At 38.6% G+C, this 23922-nt stretch overlaps 1 protein-coding gene across 17 annotated transcripts in view; it reads right to left on the bottom strand.

The window, feature by feature from the left end:
- TENM2 (teneurin transmembrane protein 2) overlaps positions 1–23922 on the bottom strand; it is an 884487-nt gene that overhangs the window by 223532 nt on the left and 637033 nt on the right. For all 17 annotated transcript variants that reach the window (XM_077186468.1, XM_054642789.2, XM_077186471.1 and 14 more), the window contains one exon: positions 481–690. In XM_077186468.1, the coding sequence (XP_077042583.1) occupies positions 481–690 (210 nt within the window). The remainder of the gene's footprint in view (positions 1–480; positions 691–23922) is intronic.

Genomic DNA, 23922 nt, shown 5'->3' with positions numbered 1-23922 from the left:
GACATTGTAAGTACAGGACCAGACAGATTCAGAAACAAGAACAGACACAGACTGGCAGAAGCAACATGCATTTTTAGATACAAAACCTCATCACCAAATGATATATTACATTAGCCCATGCAGAATAAAGAACCATTGTGTGTACATTTCTCTCCTACCAGATGCAACATGGAGCAGAAAACCTACTTTAAAAAATAAATCCCTCTGATGACAAGAATTCAATAATATTTCTTACACAGCTCCTACCATACTTCAAACTAAAAATCCCTCTATAGTAAAATGAAGGAACACCATCTATGATGGATTGCATTTCCAGGAATTTTCCATTAAATAAACCAGTAAGATTTTCTTTGCCCCATTTCCGTAGATGCTCTCAATTTTCTGCTGATGCAAGAACACATTTGCACACAGTCAAAAAGAAGGCATAAAACTGGCACAAACATGTCACAAACAAACTCCATATGTTTGCAATTTTCTTACCACTGCTGGAAGGCTGCTGTGGCCCTGAACACGCTCTCAGCAGATAAGAATTAGGAGAGAACTCCTCGTCAGGGTTGGTGTCCATGATTTGATGGGACGTGTTGCTGTCTAGCAATGGCATCTGGCAGCTGACTGGTGGAGGGTTATGAGAGCTGGGCAGCTGGGCAGATGGGAGGAGGCTGGATGAGGATGTGGGTGGGATGGGACGACCTGGGAAAGAGGACAGAGGGATCCAAGATCAGCCATGAGTGCAATGGAACAACCCCAGCAGCCAAGGCCTGGCACTGTAACCTTCCATGGTTACACTCCAGTGCTGCCATGCTCAGCCCCCCAGCCTCCCCACTGGTACCAACCTGGCCCTTTGTACCACATTTCCTGAAATTACATCACATCTCTCCATCTCTTAAAATAATAGTAGTTTGCTGATTGGTTTTTTGGTTTTTTAAGCAGGAAAATTGATTCAGCACAGGAATCTCTCAGAGGCAGGAAACAGTCCTGCAAAGGCTTTCTTTAAGCCAAGAATGCTGTGAACCTTCCCAGACCCCACTGAGAGATGTGACAGGAGGGGACAGCAGGACTGAAAGGCAATTATTCCACTTTAGAGATGGGCTCAACTGGAATCTGGGCTGGCAATTCTCAGCTCTGCTGTCCTTGCTCTCCCATTGCTTTCTTCACCAGAGCTGTAGGAGCACAATTTCCTGCCCAGCCAGGTTAATTCCAATCCTGAAGCCCAATCCTTAATGGGTATGAAATAGTTCAGCCCACAGCAACAATATGGTCTTGGTCACCCAAAGCAGTGACATCAGTTCAACAACAAAAATGTTCATAATTATGCATCCTATTCTTTTGTGAAAACTCCCATAACTTTACATGAATCCATTCCATCAAATGCACACAGATGAAGACAGGTTTTTTTTATTGTGTTTTTTTTTTTTTCATTCCAAGTTTATCTAGTGCATTGAAGAAATTCTTCATGAATAATTTAAATGTAAGAAAATATGACCTTTGTGATACTGCCAAAGTCTGTAAGGCAGAGATCTGCTACAAATGTTGAAACACAGCAAAACTACATAAAATGGTATATCTTTATTTCCATCATTCTTAAAGAAACAGTAGAGAGAAAATACACACTGATTTTCTCACTAGCTATACCTTCATTTTCTTGAATCAAGGACCCCTCACTTTATATAAATTGCCCTAAGGTTTGTACCATTAAGTAAATATATGGAATCACATGTGAAATTCCAAATGAGGGGGGGAAAAAAAACCCAAGAAAATGAAAAGTTCCAGTTCCCACATACAAATTTTATTTGGGATGCAGCAATTAACCAAAGGCACACATAGATACTGAAAACCACCAACTTTGCACTTTCTGGTACCAGCAAATAACATGAAATACTTTATTCCCTTCAAAAACTTTTGAAATGAAACAAATACCGAAACAGAACACAGGCAAGTGAATTTTATGATTATTTGTTATTATATTTTTAGCCCTGGATAAGTTGTTAAGACTGAATGACCAAGATATTATATGACAGAAATGGATTTAAGCTACTCCATAGTAACTCCCACCTGCAATCTTTTACGCTGCAGAAAATTCAATATGCATTGAATATTTTCATTGTGGACTTGCATTTGTGAGGAAATAATTCTAACATTGATGATAGGAATAATTACTGTTATTCTTCATGATTATGCTGTTCTTATGAAATACAACCATGAATATCCTAAACATTCCAGGGATGTGATTGAGCAAAACCAGCTTCTAATTATTTCTTTGCAATGTGCAGAAGGAAGCAGAGAGGCTGAGGTTTGACACACCTCTGACAGGAACGTGACACTCGTGCCCACTGTGTGCATTTCATTTTCACATATTCTGGCTCTGCTTCAAAACTGTGAAGTTGAAAGAAGCAGCTTTATAAATTCTAAATCTGCACTGGCTGCATGTATCATATGGAAATATATTACTATACTATAAAACTGTTGGATGTGTGAGGGTATGAGATGAAGGAAAAGATTTTTTTTCCTTTTGTGGAAACTACATATGGTATTTTAGAGCAATTTAGGTACAATTTTGCAGAATACATTGAGAAATGAAAAAAAGCCTCAAACCTTGAGAATTCTTATGTCAGGAATGCTAATGACATTGTTACCATCATGAAATAATACAGCCCAAATCCCTGAAGAAAAGGCAAAATGTCTAATTACTGCAGCTATGCTTGTAGCTGGGAGGAATCAGAAGGTATGAAGCTGTTAAAATGGGGCATCACTTTGGTGGGAAGTTGGCTCTTGAGGAAGATCTGCCCATAATCACACAATAATGGCAAAACAGAGATGCCTGTGAGCCACAGAGCCCATTGCCAGCCCAGCCTCACCCAATAAATAGCCAAATTTAATTCAAACTTTTCATGTTGGGACATTCTTGGTCTATCACGTTGAGTTTTTTGCATCTACTAAACATTAAACTCCCCCTACAGCCTTACCTACCCTCTTTGAGGGACTCTTAAAGAACATTTTCTCTCTCTCTCCACTCTCAGCCCCTGAAACACATAGGATCTCTCAAGACACCCAGCCTTTTGTAAAATTTGGTGGGAAATTAATTGAAAAATTACTGAACAGGACAGAAAGAGCTTTTTTGCTTTAATCTAAGGGGCAACTATCTGTAGTACCACAGTCAAGAGAATGGCTTGTGAAAATCCCAAAGTGTGGGGATGCAGTTAGGCTATAAAGAGCATGATACATGTAATTTATTTGTTACTATACACTCTTAAGTGAGAAATAAGGGGTTTGATTTATACTTAGATTAATATCTTGGTCAAGTAAGTTCAATGTAACATTTAAAAGAACAGAGTAAGCTTTGCAGGTTCTATAAACCTGTCAGACCCATTCATGTGTCTGCAGACATCCCAATAGTCATATTTTGAAACTTCCCAGCTCTTTAAAATATTCCAAGTTTCCATTGCTTCTCAAAGGGATTTGCAATACCCTACAGTCTATAAAAATACTGTGACATACGATAACATCATATTCTATTACACTGCTGTTTTCAAAAGTTAAATCATAATAGGAGTTCCTACAATTTGCCTTCATATAGTAATATATTAAAGCTTCTCTGAATAAGTTTTTTTATCTAGGTGAGCATTGACAGAATCCTATGTAATGGATACTTACAGTGACAGCAATAATGTAATTGTGTAACACAGTCAAAGAAACATAAACCAGATACAAATGCTAGAAAGGGAAGCAGGCTTAAAGCTGCTATATTACATTTTCAAAAGGGAATTGTATCAGTTCTTTCCCCAATATCTGTTCATATGCATGCTCATACTGCATATACTCATGCATGACAAAGACTCGTACAGATACTGAATACAGCATTCCTAAGGCATTTTTCAAAAAGCAAGCAGCCAAGAAGAAAAAACAAATTTCCTCTCCTCCCACCCCTTTCTCCTGTCATTTCTCTTATCTTCCTTTTCGAGAGTGAAGGAAGAAATGTGGTAACTCTTCATTCAGATTTGGGCTTGCTTTGGGCTTCCACACTACACAGCACCTCAGTCTGCACGGGCCTTCTTTACCTTTTCACTTATATTCCATTTTCCTTTTAAATCAGGCTCATGTTCCTTCACCAGCCCAGGAATTTTTATGAAACCATTCTTCAATTACTGGTACACTTTAAGTCCCTAATGCTTAAAATCTGCTGTAGAACCTACATGCAGAAATCAGGCCATGCTCACAGCTGGTAATGTCTCAAGCCCAGACAGGGAAGGAGAGTCCTGTTCATCTCAATCACAATAACACATTGGGAAAAGAGATACTTCAGTTGCTATTAGCCTGAAAGGCCACACCATCACCAGAAGGACAAAAAAAAATAATACAAAGGAAAAAAAACCAGACTGCCTGCAATCACTCCCAGCATGAATATACATAAATAAGAGACACAATCAAAGAAGGGATGCAAGCTGCTCATCAGTTACTGAAGGATATTTGAGATACACTTTTCATATTCTCTGTTCTTCTTCCTCCTTTAAAGGACCTGTGGGGTTTTGTGGATAAATAAAGTCCCTGTGTGTGTAAAACCCCGGACTCTATATTACACCATAGTGTATGACAGGAAACAGGGAACCAAAAAAAACCCTGGAATTTAACAATTTTGTGCAGCAATCATGGAAATATGCATTCCCAAATGTGTGTGCACATATTTATATACTTATTTATATAATGAAGTATTGTTACCCCCACAACTCTAGATATACAAGCATAATATCCAAAAGCATACATTATTTTAAAGATCTAAAGATGAATCCAGACTCCTTAAATATCTATTTTGCCATTAATTTGGACAGGAGGGAAGATCACAACCTGTGTGTTGCCATCTCACACTCTTAAGTTACTCATTTCAGTAAATCCTGTCATTTACCACCCCAGAGTCCCAGGGGTGGTAAATACTGATGTCAAAGCTTCTTGTATCTGTAATGGAATTCTCAAGCTTTTTCCACTAGCAGAACCTCTCTTCTAAGGTGAGACGTGTAGCAAACATCTGTGTAGAGTGTTCAACCCCGTGCATTTCAGCATCAATGTCCTGTACCTAAGCAGCATAGTGATAACTGACATTTAGGAGAGAAAATCTTCCTATATGTAGAGGCTTTTATAAGTAAGATCAGCTTTCAAAACTTTCGACAGCTGTTAATTTTCACAGACAAGGGGTTATAATATAATTGTTCTGTTCTTCTCTAAGGATATCTGCCAGTGAAGCAGCTAATAAACATGAATGCCCTGTAAAAGCTAAATTAGTCACATATATTGCTATCAATAAAGCCCCTTTGTTCTACAGCTCTGGTCAGAAGGACCAGGGCTCAGGTAGAAAAGGTGGACACAAGCCAACATCTCCCTGTGCAGTCCTTGGCAGGTTAGATTGCAGAAAGAAGGGAAACTTTAGGTAATTGTTTTTAAAAACCAGCTCTTGGGAAGATGTAGTGGCATGCAAGTGTTAATGCAGGAAGCTGAGGAGGCAGAGTGAGAGCAGAAGACTTGTTTCTCCATAACTGATGGCATCAGAAACACTGTGTAAAATACTTAATTGGCAATTAAGATTTTGACATTTACTGATTGAAGTTGCTGATATTCATGTGACACCAATACAAAGTATAGGACCCTGTGCAAAGTAATCCCATAAAATTATGTTAGTGACTTATTTGATGGACAGGATCATTAACTGCAGTTGCTGCATTGCTCATTTACACCAAAATTATACACAGAGGGCTATCTAGCAATGGAATGGGGGGATGTTAACTGGAGGTGATAAAAGAGAAGGATCAGATCTTGGCCTCCTTTGCCCCCTTCCATCAGGAAAGCTGGACAGAATCAGAACAAGGACCACAGGCAGGACCTGTAACAGCTCACAGCCTCCTCCACCTAACACATTCACACTACGTTTTCAAGTCAGCCTAAACTAAAGCACCTACATTGTCAGCATTGCTAAGTTCACTGTAAAGAGTGAGAAAAGCTGCTAAATGTGTCAGGAAACAATTAGATAAGTAAGGTGTACATTTTTGCAGTGCAAAGCACTATAAATTAAGCAGGTAGCTGATGAAGGTGAAACTTTCCTGAGGTACAGCACATTCAGCAGACTCTCCTCTTCCTCCCCAGAAAAAGTGCCTTCTGCAGAAGAAGACAAATATCTCCTTCTAATATGTATGCACAGCACTGCTCACCACTGCCTTGGGCCCTCTCAAGTAGAGTTATATTTAATAAACCAAATATATATTGTCCTAAGTGGCACAAGGAACATCAATATTTTGTACTTGGTGAATTAGCACAGTTAACTGACATGGGTGGGGAGCAGCATGTGTGATTTTTGTAGCTCAACTGGCATCTGTGCCTCTATGCACTGGGGGCCAGCAGAGCCCCAGCAGGAAAAGCTCTGCCCAGGGGAGGAAGTTCTTCCCCCAGAGGCAAGCAGGCTGTGCTGCCTGCTCCCAGGAGAGGCAGGAGCTGCCAGGGGTTAGCCAGGGGCAAGCAGCCATGCCCAGCCAGCTGTGCAGAGCATTCCCTTAACCCCTGACTGCAGACTGCACTTCAAGTGCTGCCTTGAGAAGGCTGACCTAGAACAGAGCTAGGCAGAGTAAAAAAGTTAAGCAGGGATTTATTAAAAATCAATGGATCCACCTTGGGCAGCACAAGAGCCCAGCCAGGGCTACACCCAAGATGAACCCAAAATGCTCACAAAACGCACGACCAGTTGTAGCCATGATATTTTATGAAAAATCTTTTCCTTAGGATTTTTCCTCCTGAGAAGCTGAGAGGCCTCAGGAACAAAATGTAACCAATGGTTATCTGCTGCTGTGGAATGCAACAGGTGCATCTGGGATTGGGCTCATGGGGTTGTTTCTAATTAATGGCCAATCACAGTCAGCTGGCTCGGACTCTCTATCCGAGACACAAGCTTTTGTTATCATTCTTCCTTCCTTTTCTATTCTTAGCCAGCCTTCTGATGAAATCCTTTCTTCTATTTTTTTAGTATAGTTTTAATATAATATATATCATAAAATAATAAATCAAGCCTTCTGAAACATGGAGTCAGTTCCTCATCTCTTCCCTCATCCTAAGACCCCTGCACAACCAGTCATTAAGTCTCTCACTTTTATAAGTTCTGGTCCATTTGCATATTGGAGTTAATATTCCAACTATAGCTTTAGGTTATGAAGTTCCATCCTCATCCTCCTTGTTTTTCTCTCTTGAATTGAGCATTTATTCACAATACTATTTACTATATGGTTATACTTTCTGGGCCTGGAGCTTGTAACAGTTGTCCTTGGTCAGGCTGGAGAAGGATTGTTATGTTTACCCACCCTGTGGAGAGAACTCACTAACACTTACTGTGAAGCTTAGAGCTACACACAAAAGCAGCAGAGAATCTGAAAAACATGAGAACTAAAACTTAAGGCATCACAAGGGGGAGAGACAAAACAAAAGCCCCAAATGAAGTATGTGAGAAAAAGAGGGAAAGGAATCAAACAGTCTGTGATCATTTTCTTCAGCTCCAAGTTGTTTCCTCTTGCCTAAACTGCTGCACTTCTTCTCTAGGGCAAACAGGATTCAAAAAGAGCAAAAGATGAAGATATAAATCAGGATTTGGATGACAGAGAGTTATCAGTGAAGAAAAGTACTTCCAGTCCTCCTGAAGCTCCTGTCTCCGAAAGCAAACAGGCACAAAACCAGCCAAGCTAAGAAAAAGATTTTCACAGAGTCTATTTCACAAAAGTCAAAGGAGAAAACATGATGTTTCCAAAAGCCCACACCTGTTTCTGATGTGTGCAGGTATTTTTCTGCACCCCAACAGACAGTAAGGGCCAGTAAGGATGCAGCTGATGCCATCATATCATACCAGGCAAAGAGAAAATGGTGCTGAGACAATTAAAAGAGAATAGCAAAAGAGAGATTTAGACACAGTAAATCATCATCTGTGATTTACACCACAGTGAATCAGCAAAGGCAATTTTAGTACCACGGGTTTGTGTTTTTCCCATTTAACAAAATTAGTAACTCCCTACATCTTGCTTAGTTTTCTCAACATTTGTTCAAAAACAATTAATTATTTATTTTACAAAAAGCAAAACAACAAACCATGAAAATATATCCATATTTAATATATTTCTTCTCCCTCTCCTCTGAAGTAAAACCATTACTGCACAACCAGGAATACAGTCTGAGAACTGCAGATAATAGAAAAGGGAAAGATGAAGAACCACCAGCAAGTCCTGATCCCTGTTTTTTTTATTACAGATCCATTCTAGAAGCCTGTTTAAGCTTTGTTATCTTCCTTAAACCATTTGACCTCTGTACATGATTAATATTTTCTGCAGTACTGCACATGTGTAATCTTTGAATATGAAAATCACTGTACCAACAGAAGATATTATCATTGCAAAAACTCTGCAGGAGAATGAGACTAACTTGGAAATCAATCACTTCTGACTTCCAGTGCTGAAGTTAAATTATTTTTTCTAAGCAATCCATCTAAAAATGTATCAGTTTTATGAAATTTGGATATTAAAAATAAGGAGACAGTCATGACTTCAGAATTATCTAAACCAATTCAGTATGTAAAGGAATAATTTGCTGCTGTCAAAAGCTAATGTCACTTAATTCTTGTCTTGTTAAATCATCTGATGCCCCCTTCTTTTTTAGTTAAACAAAGATAAATAATAAAAGCAATTTACAGCTAGATGATGTTAGGGTTCTGCAGCTGTTCAATGTCTTCTGGGCAGATTAGATTCTGTAATGAGAAGTTACAAGCCTCATTTTATAAAAGCTGTTGCTGTCTCGGGAAAAACATCAGTGAATAAGATTAGAAAACCCTTTTCCTTCATGAACCTATTACACTCACAAGCTGATTACTTGGCATATGTTTGATACCTTCATAGCTGGAAAACAGTAATTTGTTTCAATGATTTTTTCCCATCACTCATAAAGTCAAAATGTCTCCTCTAATATTACCCTACCTCTGATTCAGCCAGGAAAACCAGAGACAAATCCATGGGAGGAAAACTCACACCAAGCAGAATTAATTTAACTTCCCTAAAAAAGGTTCTACTGAACTAACTATAACTAACATTAAATTGTAACAACTTATCAGCTGCCTGTTCCTTGTGGGACAAAAATAACAATCTAAGATTAGGAATGTATTTAGAAGAAACTTATTGGAAGATCCACAACCATATGTGAATGAACTTTATGCTAACTTAATAATATCTGCAGCTTTTACAAATTGGGAAGAAAGAAAATTCCCTGTTTATCAATCTTACCAGCTAAACATTGATGCCAGGGAATTCCACTAACAAAGGGGTGGTAATTAGGCTCTGGGTAGGTAATTAGCAGGCACCCTGTGAAATCTTCCCTCTCAGTTCAATCTAGAATTACTTGATTTCATCTTCATTCAGGGACACCAGGAGTTCAGACTGAGCTGGGCTACAAACTTGTTTCCACTATCCAAACACCTTCTGTTTACCTTCACCTTATTTTAGTGAAATTCTAAGTACTGTTAAACAACCACTCACACCATCTGCACTGCATATACCCCTGAATGTTGGCTTTATGTCTATTACAGGAATTTATTTCCAGGGATGTTGCCACACTCAGCATTTCAAGTGCCTGGAGTCACTAATAGGTGGGATAAATAACAATATCTCGAACAAACATGAGGAAACTCCAACCTGTAATTATTTAACAACTCTGTGAGAGTGGTACCTAGTCAGTACTAACTGCTGGGAGTTGGAAAAGGATTGTGGGATTTGTGTTAACTCTTTGCAGCCTACTAAAAAAAGCAGCTCAATTTTCTGGGGGAAAAATGAGACATGAAAACAAGGCTTCACATGACCCACATTATGTAAATGGCCAAATAATTTAAATAATATGCTTAAAATCTGCTCTATCATGTGCCAGTGCTATATTCTGGCTGATTCTGCTTCAGGCTATTAAAGACTACTTTTCTTGGTTCCACCTACAGTTAAAATATGGTGTTGCTATTTGCTTTCTAAATGTGTGGTGAACACAGTTCTGAATTAGTGCTATCCCACTGCTGTGACACACTCTAGAGGTGTTTTTATTTTAGTGCTGGCAGATAGGGAGGTGCAGTCAGGACAGCAGCAGAATGATGGGAATTATTCTTCCATTATTCTTGATAGTTGAATTTACATGACATAATCTTGAGATTTACATGTTCCTTGCTTCATTTGGTTTCTCCTCTCAACATCCAGCCTTGCATTTACACCATTTATATTGACTGAGCAGGAGTTTTGGGTGTACAAGCAAAGTAAAAGTTTGACTTTCCAGTCCTCTCTGTCACTGGTGGGATTTTCCAAAGCACAAAAGCATATCAGAATTTAACTTAAACATTTAACTGGTGCTGCAGATGTGTAAGGTTGTTGCAATATTTTACACTGGACTCCTGTGTGCCCCTGCTGAAGTTACCACACCTGTAACACATCCTCCTTCTAGGCTGAACACCCATCCCAGCGTTTCACAGCAAAGCACAGTGAAACCTCCACGTCACTCAATGCAAACTCTGTTTTTGCCTTCAGCACAGCCAGGGTTTCTGCAGTTGTCTGCAGCCCTGAATGCTGCCCCAGCTGCAGCCTTTTCCTGGCTCAATACCAGGCTGCTGTGCTCCTTCAATGCAGGATAATCCTCTGTGCTCAGGTCTAGGAACACAGCCTGCACCCAAAGTGCACTTTAACATCTAAGGGGAAGTGAAATGCCATCACATAGGGTGAGCTAGGCCTAATTAACCCTTTAGAACCTCTCTGACGTTAGATCTAGCTATAGCCTGAAGATGGTAAGGAATACACAAAGTACCCCAGCACAGGATTATGGACAACCTACCAAAACACTTACAAATAAGCAGATAAACTTTTGTTCTCACCTAGTACTGAATAAGGTTTGAAATAATTCCATCTTTGTAAACGTGATTTCTAGTTCAGAGTTTGGGAAGTAGACCCAAATAAAGAGGCAGAATATAAACTACAGTCTACAGACCACACCTTAGCTGAAGACTGGAATCTGCTCACTTTTCTTACATGAAAACTGAAAACTATTTATTCTGAAGTGAGAAGGTTTGTGTCAAATTTCCCTTTATGTGGAAAGATTTAGCCAAAATAAAACCTGAGTGGCAGACTGCAACACAACAGTGATCAGACCATTAATTATTTTACCACTGCTGTGTATCCCCATAATTAATGGCACTCCGTGAGACCAATACAGGAAATTAAAATTTCCTTTTAATGAAAAGAAATTGCAGACATGAAAGGCCACTATATGAAAAATGGATCTTGATTCTGCAGTACTAAAATAACCTGTAACCTGATTAAAAGGCATTTGGAAGCACAGAACTAGATGTGTTAAAAAGGTAAGAAATCACAAGGTTTCTTTTTCATTGTAGTTACACTTAAAGTTGCCAGAATGAAGGAATAAAGATACATGTTCTTCCCCTGCAACAAATGGGCTCTGTTCCATGCTTTTTGGTAAAGCAAAAACCCCACTGAAAATCAAACAGGCTACAGAATAGCTTGAATGTATCATTCTGTATTTCAGCACAAGCTGTATTTTTAAAACAATGACAGTTTCTCTCATCTTTTCAGTCTTAAAGCACTTTAAAACTACAGCCCAGAAATACATGGACAAAGAGAAATTAAAGCAACTGAAGCTGAAATATGCTACTTAGGAATCCAAAGTTTGTTTACACCATTAGAAGGCACTCAAATATATATCCCCATAAATGACAAGGTCCCAGCAGCAAATTAACAGGAACAATTTTCCCATCTCAGGAGCTGTCAAGATGGGCTCTGTTAGCCAATTTATCTTACTCTAGCACATCTCTGGTGCTTGTCAATCAATATGTGAAACATTTGGTGTTGATTGCCATTTTTCTATCCACTTCCTTTTGCCTCTCGTACCAGGCAATTTACTGCAAGTCAATCAAGGTTGAAGCAGACCTTGTTTAAATAAAACACTGTTGAGTTCTTTTCACACCAACAATTTCAAAAACAGAATGAGCTGTAGCTCTTCACATTTACATTTATACTACTTTTTCTGTTTTTCCCAAATGCCATACTCAAGCTATAAGTCATAGCTAAACTCAGTCAAAGGCTTATGGAGAAATCAGTCAAGGAAGATGAACTGCATAGAACTGTAAATGCTTTTGCTGTCAAAAATTCAGGCTATCAATGGAGACAGACAACATTAAAAAGTACTTAAATAATCTGGGATTGTTTCTTTTTTACCCTTGCTTGAAGTCAGGTCTCCACACCAGAAAAAAACAACTTCTAACTTGTCTGAATTTCCTAACTCTGGATAAATATTTCAAATATTCATTCATGCTGGTATTTTAGGGTAAGAGGGGCTCAACTACTGCATTTATAGCTAGCTGCATGTTACAAATAAATGTTTGAAGAAAGTCAATTCTCCCAACTAGAACTTGGTCCCACATTAAACACAGCAGCTTCCTCTCACATTCAGATGAAACAATTGCAGAACAATCCCAGGACACACCACAGCTGATTTTGGCACTACCTTGGCATCACCTGTCAGCAGTGAGGCAGAGAAACAGGGCAGAAGAACATCCTTTGCACCATGTAATTTTACAGGTATACAGGTGAAACAACATCCACTTACAGTATGCAACACTTGACATCTTCCAAACTTTCTGCACAGAAACTTGGTTTTACAATCAACACCTACAGAACCTCTCTACTGTGCTCAGTGCAGTTTCAGTTTTTAGGTTCACCATGGACTGCAGAATTAAGCCCACAACAATTCACACCAGTGGCACACAGAACTACTGTCTGCTGAGCTGGAGCAGCCATTTAACACCTGCTAGGTGCTGCAGGTACTTTTAGGTGCCATAACTACAGAGACTGGCATCCTTATATTAAGCTTAACACCATCATTTATTATATCCCCATATGTACAAGAGCAACAAAAGAAAATCCAAGTCAGGCCAGGCCCTAAGATCCCCAAAGTAGAAATCCCTTATGGATAACACATATATTCCTTTAATGAAGGAATATAGATATATATATATATAAAGAATATAAAGATATATATATATATAAAATATAAATATATATAATATACATAATATATTTATATATATTTATATATATTTATATCTATCTACATATAAATATATATAAATATATATCTATATTTATATATAGATATAAAAATATATTCCTTTAATGACAAATAGAAAGAAGGTGACTATGTTACTGTTATTAGTGAGATGATCCAATCCTGCCCTAAATTCTGAAAGACACAAAAGTGCAAGACATTCAAAACCCCCACAAGCTTAATCACATATACATGTTAGCATACATGAAATATACATTATTTTAGGTATTATATGTAGACACATAAGAGAGTCAATACATGACTCTCTTTATGTTAGAAAATGAGTGGTCATTGAAAGAGAAAAAATCCTCAGTTTCTTCTCTGGTCAACAACTTACAAATCTGCAACAACACCCAAATTGCCTGTAATTAACACCTAGTAAAATTTAATGACAAGAAGATTCCTGGTCATTTGCTTATACTTTCTTATGAGATCAAATATATTTTTCATCCATAGCACACAGAAGAAAACAGATAAAATGCCTGAAACAGAGTCAGAGACCGAGTGAAAAATAAAAACAAGTGTATTACAAGGCATATACAACCACTAGTCCCATCTTGAGCAGTGTATTTAAAACATTATGCCAGCATAACAAACACTACAACTCAAATGGGATGCATTTCATATCTTTGGGTAAAGAATGCTCCAGATCTCCAGATTAATTATGAAAAAATAAATGTTAAATTTATTATTAATAAATTATTTATTATTATTAAACTATTCATTATTAATAAATTTCCTTCCTTATTAAAGGAAGGAAAAACCTCTGATGTTTATCCTCCCCAGGGGCTACTGTAGGTAACCCTTCCCAGGCAGGCCCCAATTAAAGGATCTTCCTTTACTCTGCTGCAAGTAATAGGTGAAAAAAAAACACCAAAAAAACCCCAACCCAACCCAACCAAAAAACCACAAAAAAACAAAAACCAAAACCAAACCCAAAACCACAAAAAAACCCCAGAAACCCACAAAAACCCAAACAAATACAAAAAACAAAATTCAGTTAATATATAAGAGTTAGGGGTATATCATCTATATGGATGTTTTATAGACACATCCAAGTATAGACACACACACAAATATATGTGTGTATGCACACTGGGATATGTAGGGTCCTAACACTACCAAGAGTTGATCTTTGAGTTATTTTCAGAAAAAAAAATCTCATTAGCCATGAGAAGGAAGTTTTGTGTTTTACTTGACATTGATGTCACTAAAACAAAACAAACAAAACAAACAGCAAACCCAAAATCAACAAACCAGCAAGCTGGAGGTATTAAAAAGTCTGTCCTGCAAGGCAAAACCAGTTAGCCTGATTTATGCCAATATGATCTAAGTTCTGCTTCAGTAACAATAGCCAGGAGCCCACAGTAAAAACTATCATAAAAGTAATAATTCCAGATTGCCAGTTTTAATTAAGGGTGATTTCCCTGCTGTCTTCCAAAAGATGCCTCCTACACTAAAGCACAAAGAACCACACACTCATATAACACTTATTTTAGAATTTTCAGTGATTTTCAGTGATAGGAGACCACTTCTATCACAAAATTTCCCTTTCATTTCTCTGCACCTATCTAAAACATACCTAGAGAAAAATCTTCAGAAATCTCTGGGCTTCTTTGGATTTAAATTTTGCCACAGGCCAAGGTATGCACGAGATTTTTCAAATCCTCTCAGCTACCTGGATGCTACTCAGAGTTTGCAGAAAGCTCATGTCTGGAATTCAGGTTTACAGCTGGGCTCAGTCAAGCTATTGGAAAAGCATTTCCTCCAAAATAAACTCAAACACAACAAACAACCCCCTACACCTGCCTAGGAAGTGTTTCTCTAGCTCACAGCAAAGCCTGTCTTCTCATCAGTAGCATTTTCCCCAACATGTTGTACCAATTTTCTGCTATGTGCTTTCTGACTATGAATATAAAAGGCAATATAAGATGTTTCTGCCTCAGAAGGAAGCAATAGGTGATGGGTGATTCAGTTATTTATTAACTGAATGCCCTAAATAAGCAACTGGCTCAGGTCAGAGCAATTCCCAGCCTGTCCCCTCTCTGCCCAGCCCCTTCTCCAATATCCTCCAAATCTTCTCAGGCTTTCCACTGGGGCCCTACAAAGGCTGAACACAAGGTTTGATGGATTTTAGGGAATGTAGATGAAGTTAGCAAGACAGAGAGGCTCAATATAGAGAGAAGCAGTGTTCACTGCCAGAGGGTTACAGAGTTAGTTACCATCCTCTCCGAAACGGGGATCACATATTTCACCATCCTTACCATTAGACACAAGTCCAGGACTTTCATCTGTTCCTACCCTCTTTTTTATTTTCTCCTCCAATACCAGATTGCTTAAAACCTTAATTTTAACAAGAACCTGCAATTTTACCTGCTAAGAGAACTTCACTTTGCTGTCTCTACAGCCCCAGGGACTAATTGAGAAGATTACCTGAAGGCTTGAGGTCTAAATGCTCCAGAAAGAAAAACCTGCTTAAAACAATTTCTACAAAGAATGCTGACAGAAATAGGAACAACAAGGAAATCTTCCTGTCAGTGCAGGGTTTTGCAATCACAAATGAGAGCATGCTGTATGTTCTCATGTGTTGGGAAAACCAGTAATAACACAGCAGGATTCAATGATTTATTTTATTGCAGTACACAGAAGGGTGATAGATAAGGAGCTTGTTTTCACTACAACTCACAGATCTGAAATAAAGTCTTGATCTCAAACTATTATGAACTAAGAAGGGGCCAAGTTTCTTCGGTCCTTGCTAACTTGCCATGGTGAAAGATGAAATTTGTTAAGTGTCTAAGGCTGTAATAATGCTTCTCTCAGCTACCATGGAGATCATATAAAAGTGGGATTGAGAAATAAGTGGAGTAGATATGTAAGAAAGAGTCAAAGACAATTTTAAAAGATGCCATTTTACCTACACTTAGTGAAATGAAAACTAGAGAATCCACCCTCCTCTTCCATCAGAAGTCATGACCCCATCAGAAACTGATGTACAAAACGGTTCCAGCAAGGTTGGTTAATAGAAATAATACATCACTATCCAGCCCATTTGGGGCTTTTGTTCTTAAACACTTCAGTAAATGGACCTGTTTTTTAACTCCAACAGATAATTATGAAGTGCAATAAAAAATTCAAATTATGTTAATAGGCCAGAGAACAACGGCTGTTTCTGAAATCACTGGCAATTACTAGACATAATGGTTCTCAATTAAGCTGGAGGGTATTTTCAATCGTTCATAATTCACTATTTTAAAAGTATCATAAAAATATATAAATGTGAGTTGTTAATAAAACTTTCAGACCAACCATGTAGCTGTATGTGTCACAGAAAGTAGTACTTATTTTATTTTGATGGTGGTTTTTCCCTTGTGAATAATATGTGAATTGTGAGCGAAGGGAGGGTAACTACCCGGGATTTGTTTCTCTCAGTGCTCCTAAGTGGAAGAGGAATGATATTTCTTTCTTGAGCAACTTCAGTTTCCCTTAGGAATACATCAGCAATCATACATGTCTTTACCAATTCTATTTTTATATCCTACAGCTCACAATAGAAACTTTAATGCATATGTGGATGTGAACCAGAGGCATCATGCTTGCCCACTTTCAGATTGCTATTTCACATATTCTTCAAGGAAATAAAATGGACCAAAATGGAAAAATGAAGGCCTAAAATCAGAAACCTTGAGGATCATGAAATGGTAAACCCTAAGCACCATCTTTCAATTATGAGCTTGATTCACAATAGATTTCTACCAAATCAAGTAAAACAAATAAAACAAAATGAAGCCATTAAGGAAAGATCAATTGGTGATAATTACTATCCACACTTCACTAAAAGTAGCACTTGCTTGTCCACCACATGTTTAACCTTGCATTAGGGAAATAGCACAGCTGCAAACTGCTAAGTTCTCATTGTAACTTTACTACATATGATTAATGATCAACGTTCTGGGAACATGCCTGAACTACCTGAGTATCTGTATTCGAACACATGTGTGCATTTGTTTTATTTATTTCTTTCCAAATCCATGACACCTTAAAAACATTTTCTCTAATTCAGCCACTTCAACCTTCCTCCTGCCAAGAAGAAAAACTTCTTTGATTTTTATTCAAATACATTTGCACACATATTACTGAGAATGAGTAAGTCATTCGAGAATAGTTTCTAACTGTAGAAATTAATATTTTCATATTTAAACAGCAACTCAAAGATTGAAGCATGACACAATAATTCATCAGTGGAAGAGAACCATTCATCATCCAGACCTCAGGATCTGTTGAGAGTCTTTATTGCTTTGGCCTCATTAAAACAGTGCAAACCATGATTTAACACAAATCTGAATCTCTAAGTATTCTCTCCCTTAATTTTTAATAGCTCCACACAAAGGGAAAGGTTAAAACCAAATAAAAGAGATACAAGTACTAGTAAAATTGCTCTCATGAACTGTTAGTTATTTGTTTTAGCCATCTATCTTTAAAAAAAAAAATACCTCAATTTCTGAATGAGTTAGTAATTAGACTCTTTATTGACCTTACTTGTTTTTTGTTTTGTTGTAGGATGTGGTGTGTTGGCATTTTTTAATCCCTTCATTTTTACTCCCTTTTCTCTTTTACTTCTCTCACTTTTAGTCTCAAACTTACAGCTAAAGTAAATCTCAAGTGTTACAGCTGGACAAAGATATCTACATAAGGACTACATTGTAATTCAAACTCCATTCCAAATGGGACAGAAATATTCTGAACTCATTCCTATGCAGAAAACACTTGTTTTTCTATCTCATTAAGATCATCATACAATATCAACAGATGCTTAAAAGCCTCTAGTGCTCAAGGAAATGTTGAGAAAATTGAAACACAAGTACTTATGAATGGTAATCTAATGATACTGCAAAGATTTTACTTTTCTGTACTAGATCTACCAAAACACACATATCCCAACACTCCCTCCACCAAAAGCCAAAACCTGTCATTAAACAGCTACAATTTTTATGTTACTTCTTACTGGTTGGCACAGAGAGCAGGAGTTCATCATTTTGCTTCAGAAAAAGTAAAAATAAAAGAAAACAGGCTGGGGTTGAAGTGTCCCTGAAATGCCCACACCCTCAGTGGCTGCCATGCCCACAGAACAGAACATTACCATTACATTATAATCACAGTAAACAAGCATCTGGCTGTCATTTTAAATACAGCTTTTCTCCACTGGTAATAAGAAACATTTTCTGCTAATTTCTGTTATCTGTAAATCTCTCTTGGCATTCCAACTCTGCACTTAATGTGCTGTACACGCTCCACTTTATGCACAATGAACATTGCCATCAAATGTCAGCATGTCTTCTTGTTATCTTAAAGATAGGCAGGGATTCACTCAATGAACCATCTAGAGAGTAAGGAGATACAGAATAAGGAGATATTTATTTATTATGTCACAGATATTTAGCAGAAACACACATACACACATATTTATGTATATTTTTTTCCTTTTACACCATGGATATAATCATATTCATTTGCAAAATTCCCTCACTATTATTTCCTGGCTAGCTCTGTAAATTTAATTGCAGAATGGGAGTTGAAGGCAAGTTTAGATCAAGTTATGTATCCATCTACCACATCTCCACAGGACATCAGCCCCAGGTTAATTGTACCTGCTCATTTAAGGGTACCACTGTTGGCTCCCTGCTACTCCAACAGGAGAAACCAGAAGCTCAGTTTCAAGCCCTATTTTCTTTTTCATACATCCTGTCCTTTTAGACTGCTGGAAAATTAATCTGCAAATGACCCTTAAAAACAATATGAGTACAGTGCACAGGTGAGAAGCAGCGGCCTTGAAAAATTAAACTCATGTAATAAATTTTACTTCTTGATTTAGTAGTGAAAAGAAACCCAGTTGACTGAATTCACTAGTATGAAGTCAGTGCAAGGAATGTCACAATTCTGCCACAAGTTTCAAACTTTAAAATGGACAAAGTGGTTCACATGCATCAGGAGGAATAGCAATATTTTGGTTAAATAAAGGAGAATTTTTAAAAGTCTTGACCTCTAATTGAGTGCCTATATTTTCAATTTTTATTAAACTCTGTGTCTTATTCTCCCCTCATTTAGATGCTTGCAAAATAAATATAATTATATCCAACTTAAATAACTTTGGAACCTTGAGCTGCAGGTGCTGGTATGCTGTATCTATTACCATATTTTAAACCCTTTTAGGAAGATTGCATTAATTTCTATGATAATTTAGAGCCCATAATGCATTCCAAGATGTGAATAGATGTTAATCACCAAGGAATGATTCTCCTGTATACTAACGAAGTCATGCTGCAACCAGTAACTACTACTTTTAAAATTCAATATTGCCACTGAAAGAGTTAGATTAAGATTTGTTAAAGTAACTATACCCCTGATATGGGTTTAAAAACCCCAAAGTAATTAACAACTGCATCAATAGCTATGGCCTTCCCATCTACAGAAATTATTAGGACAGAAAATGTTTGTAGTATTCAGCTCATTCCTTGCCTGATATTATTAAAACTTAGCCATGCATATTCAGCTTCTGCCACCACCATACAGAGCAGGAGAGCAGCCAGCTCAAAGACAGCGGGCAGAAAAGAGGCTTTATTCTTACAATGATGTTTAATGGTACAGATACATCACTGAGGGAAAGCTGACAGCTGTGACTGCAGAACTGTTCTCATATTTGGATTGCTAACATTCAGCCAGAGTTTGCCTCTCATGTAACTCAAAGCTCAGTTTGTTCCATCAGCCTCTAACAGAGCAGCATTCAAATTGAAATATCTCCACAAACAGGTGAAAATTGGCCATGTTTTCCTGGAACAAGGCAGGAAAACACAGCTTTTCCCCAACCTAGCAGTAACGAGGCATGCCTTTCTGCAATAACCTGCTCATTGCTGTTGCTTCTGGACAGCAATAAAAAGCAGGATGCAGCACAGGTGAGCCATTGCCTTGTCACTGTCAGCAAGGTGACCCAAAGAGAAAAACTACTGAAAATCCAGGTGACCCCAGCTCTGGGAATCATTGGCATCTGACTGCATGGCTTCGGAATGCTGGATGCTCACTTTATTAAAACTCCATTACATGACATTATACTATATAAAAGAGAGATAGATAGTATACTACATCATACTTACTCCTAGCTTCCAACTAACTACTGAAAAACTCGTGACTGCCAGCCTGAGAGTCCCGACCCACACACCTGGATCCAACTGGTCACCTTGGGTAAACAATCCCCAGCACACATTGCACATGGGCACAAACACTGGGGCAGCAAATTAGCTAAGAATTGCTTTGGTCACCCTTTTCTCTGCTGCTCTCTGCCCAGAGGGCACCTGAATACCACAAAGGAGCATTCTGGACCATTCCTTGGGCAGGGACCTCGGTGCCCCTCTGCTCCAGCTGCGCGGGGACTCAGGAGTACCAGCCCCTTGCTCAGGCACTGTCCCCGTGCCCCGGGCACTGCCAGGCCTGGGAATCTCCAGGAAGACGTTCCAGGGCATGGGAACCCTGAAGAGAGCAGCTACAGCACGGGGGAACCCCAGCAGAGCTGGGTCTGTTCCAGCCTGACTGAGCGGAACTACGGGATCCCATCAACATTTCCAACTTCCCACGTGGTTAAAATTTTATACATTGAGATCTTTCAGAGGAAAATTACTGGTTTAACTTTATTTTTTTGCCTGTAGACAACAAGCAGGTTCAGAGGAGCAGCTAAAAGCCATTACTGAGGTAACTCCAGCTGCTGCTGCCTCTGCCCACCCATGATCACCCCACATGCAGAGGCTGAACTGGGCGTGGGGATTCAGCGGTGTGCAGGCACGGCTCTCTCACTAGAATAAACGTCCTTCCCCAAAATCTCCTCTCAAATGTTTTAAAACCAGTAATAACTTCATTCTAAGCTCTGAGGTGGGCTTCAATTTCTGGGGTGTCCATGATGGTGTCAGAACAATCCCTGAAATACATTACAATGTGCTGGAAGAAAATCAGCTCCTATGTGAAATATGAGTCCAAAAAATAATTCAGAAAACTTTGAGGGGACTTCTAGATCAACTTGTGTTATGATGGCTTAAAAGACTTTACACTCTTTCTGGCATCATGCTTGACACTGCTGAACACTTTCAAATTCTGCTGCCTTCAACAGAAGTTCATTATGCCTTTCCAAAATGTGTCAAAAGGTAACAGATAAAATGTAAGACAGCTTAAAAGGTCCCAAATCCTCTGAAACCCAGAAATATAACATTAGCAATGCAGAACAAATTTGACTTTTGAAATACATTGAAGGATTCTGTAGAAGAATAATTTATTTACTCTTTTTTTACTTTTAAATAGTTCACTTTACAAGAATAATATCTAATTGAGAAATTAAGTATTTGATTCTTTCCTTTTTTTTTCAACAACAATCTGGGATAATTTGATGGTTGTGTATTTTTGTAGCAGCAGTCAATGCCATTTGAGCAGTGACAGGATTTAAACTGCCACCAATACAAATTAAATCATTAGCTGCTAGATGTAGAAAAACTCAGAATCGTGAATTTCAGTCTCAAGAGACAAGAGAGAAAGAATTTATTCTCACACGTTTTATATAAATAATCACTTAAATCTGTACTTGTTAAGTACAAAATATGTGTTAGCATAACAAAGTATCTGGTTCATATAAATGTGATTCTTGCCTTTCTCACTTCAAGAGAATAAACTATTAAAAAATTATAAAACAAAGCAATGGCTTGAGGAATCGAATTGCTAAACAAGCAAAAGCAGTATATTTACTGAAAAAAAATTAGAATGGATACAGCATCTTATACCCATGAGTCACACAGAATTTTAATAATAAAAGTATAAAAAGGTGAATAAGGACCTAAGCCAAAGGCTCATCTGGAGAGCAGAGAGTGCAGAGCCCCAGAAACTCTGCACTTCCTCCCCTTCCAGCTGCCATGAGCCTGGAACCCTTCTGTGCTTGCAGGAATTCCAGAGCCCACGGGCTCACAAGGACATCCCTGAGCTTTGCTCCCTTTTCTCCATGGGGCACCAGCCCCTCCTGCTGCAGCTGGGTCCCAGTGGAGCCCTGCAGGGTGGGACAAGAGCAGGCAGCCCAGGGATGCAGAGCACCAAAGGGATCCATCCATCCGTCCATCCATCCATCCATCCATCCATCCATCCATCCATCCATCCATCCATCCATCCTCCATCCATCCATCCATCCCTCCATCCATCCATCCATCCATCCATCCATCCATCCATCCATCCATCCATCCATCCATCCATCCCCTCCATCCATCCCCTCCATCCATCCCCTCCATCCATCCCCTCCATCCATCCCCTCCATCCATCCCCTCCATCCATCCCCTCCATCCATCCCCTCCATCCATCCCCTCCATCCATCCCCTCCATCCATCCCCTCCATCCATCCCCTCCATCCATCCCCTCCATCCATCCCTTCCTGGCCACAGGCACCTCCAGGTGACATCCCTGGGCTGCCCTGGAACATAAAACCTTCCTTGGGGCTGAAGGATGCAAAGGGGTCTTGGGTTAGGGAGAGAGTTGCAAACCACAGCAGAAAAGGTGAAAAGGACAAAACAGAAGTGTGGAGTTGTAAAATGAGTCAAAATCCATGATTTTCTGCTATAGTAGACATCAGACATTCTAACAGCATAGTCCTACAACACAATCTGTTCCTTAATCAACATAATAAAAAACCCAGACAAGACCTGGTATTTCATTTGCTGCACCTCCACCAATTACACTCACTATAAAGAACTGAAATGAAGAGGAAAATCAGGCCTGCCCACATAGTGGAGTAGGAGACAGAGAAAAATAGCAGAAATTAATCTAGAGTACTCTCACTACAGGGAAAAAAATGCACTTGGTCAGAAATCTTTTCTTGATAAATTCATGCTTTACACAGCTGGAAAAATGAGAGGGCCTGAGCAGGCACCAAGATTTATGGATGTCCCTGGGAGCCCTGGGGTCTCCAAAAGAGCAGGAGGTCACTCTGAATTAACACCAGCCATGGGCACTGAGGAGAGGAGCAGGGAGAGCAGGACACAGAAGTATCTGTAAGAACTCAGTACACACAGGAAATCCTCTGTTTTGGCTCACAAATTCTCCTTCCTGATGTCAAGTGGCCAGCTGGGCAGCTCAACGAACAAGACAACCAACAAAATGCAAACTGAAATTATTAAAATAGCAACAGTGGAATAATGATTATTTGCTTGTTTTCCTTGTTAAACAGGAAATGTAATTTCACTGATGATAAATTCATAAGGGCTTCACTGCCAGCCATTTAAAAAATGTGGAGCCCTTGACTAAAAGGAATGCACTTTAGTCCTTAAAGAAATAATTGTAATACTTAGAATTCATGACAACTTTTTTTCAAAATATTTTCCTTTAATTGCAAAGTTTAAGAGGAATTTTCTCACATCTAACTTTTGATGTCAGTCAACCCATAAAACACCTCAGCTAGCATTAGAATTTTCCCATTTACAGCATCACATTACAATATGTGTACTTCATAGATTTTTTATGACTTATAATAAAGCATTTGCCCTTTGTCACTGTCAAAAATCAGACAATTACTGCAGCTACCCATTCAGCCTGTTGTGCTGTATGGTTGTCTGGTATATCTTAGAAAATCAACTTTTAAAAAAAATATTTTTAACTTAAACTGCACCATGGATGCAGTTAAAAAAGACTGCATAAAAAAACCTGACTGTTAAAAAGCTTTGTTTACAGCTGGAAAAGGTATTCCCAAATTCCAAGTATAAAAAAAAA

The sequence above is a fragment of the Agelaius phoeniceus genome, chromosome 15, assembly GCF_051311805.1.
Source record: "Agelaius phoeniceus isolate bAgePho1 chromosome 15, bAgePho1.hap1, whole genome shotgun sequence".
In the NCBI taxonomy this organism is placed as follows: Eukaryota; Metazoa; Chordata; class Aves; order Passeriformes; family Icteridae; genus Agelaius; species Agelaius phoeniceus.
The sequence above is the reverse complement of the archived record's forward strand: the minus strand, read 5'-3'. Positions and strand labels throughout refer to the sequence as shown.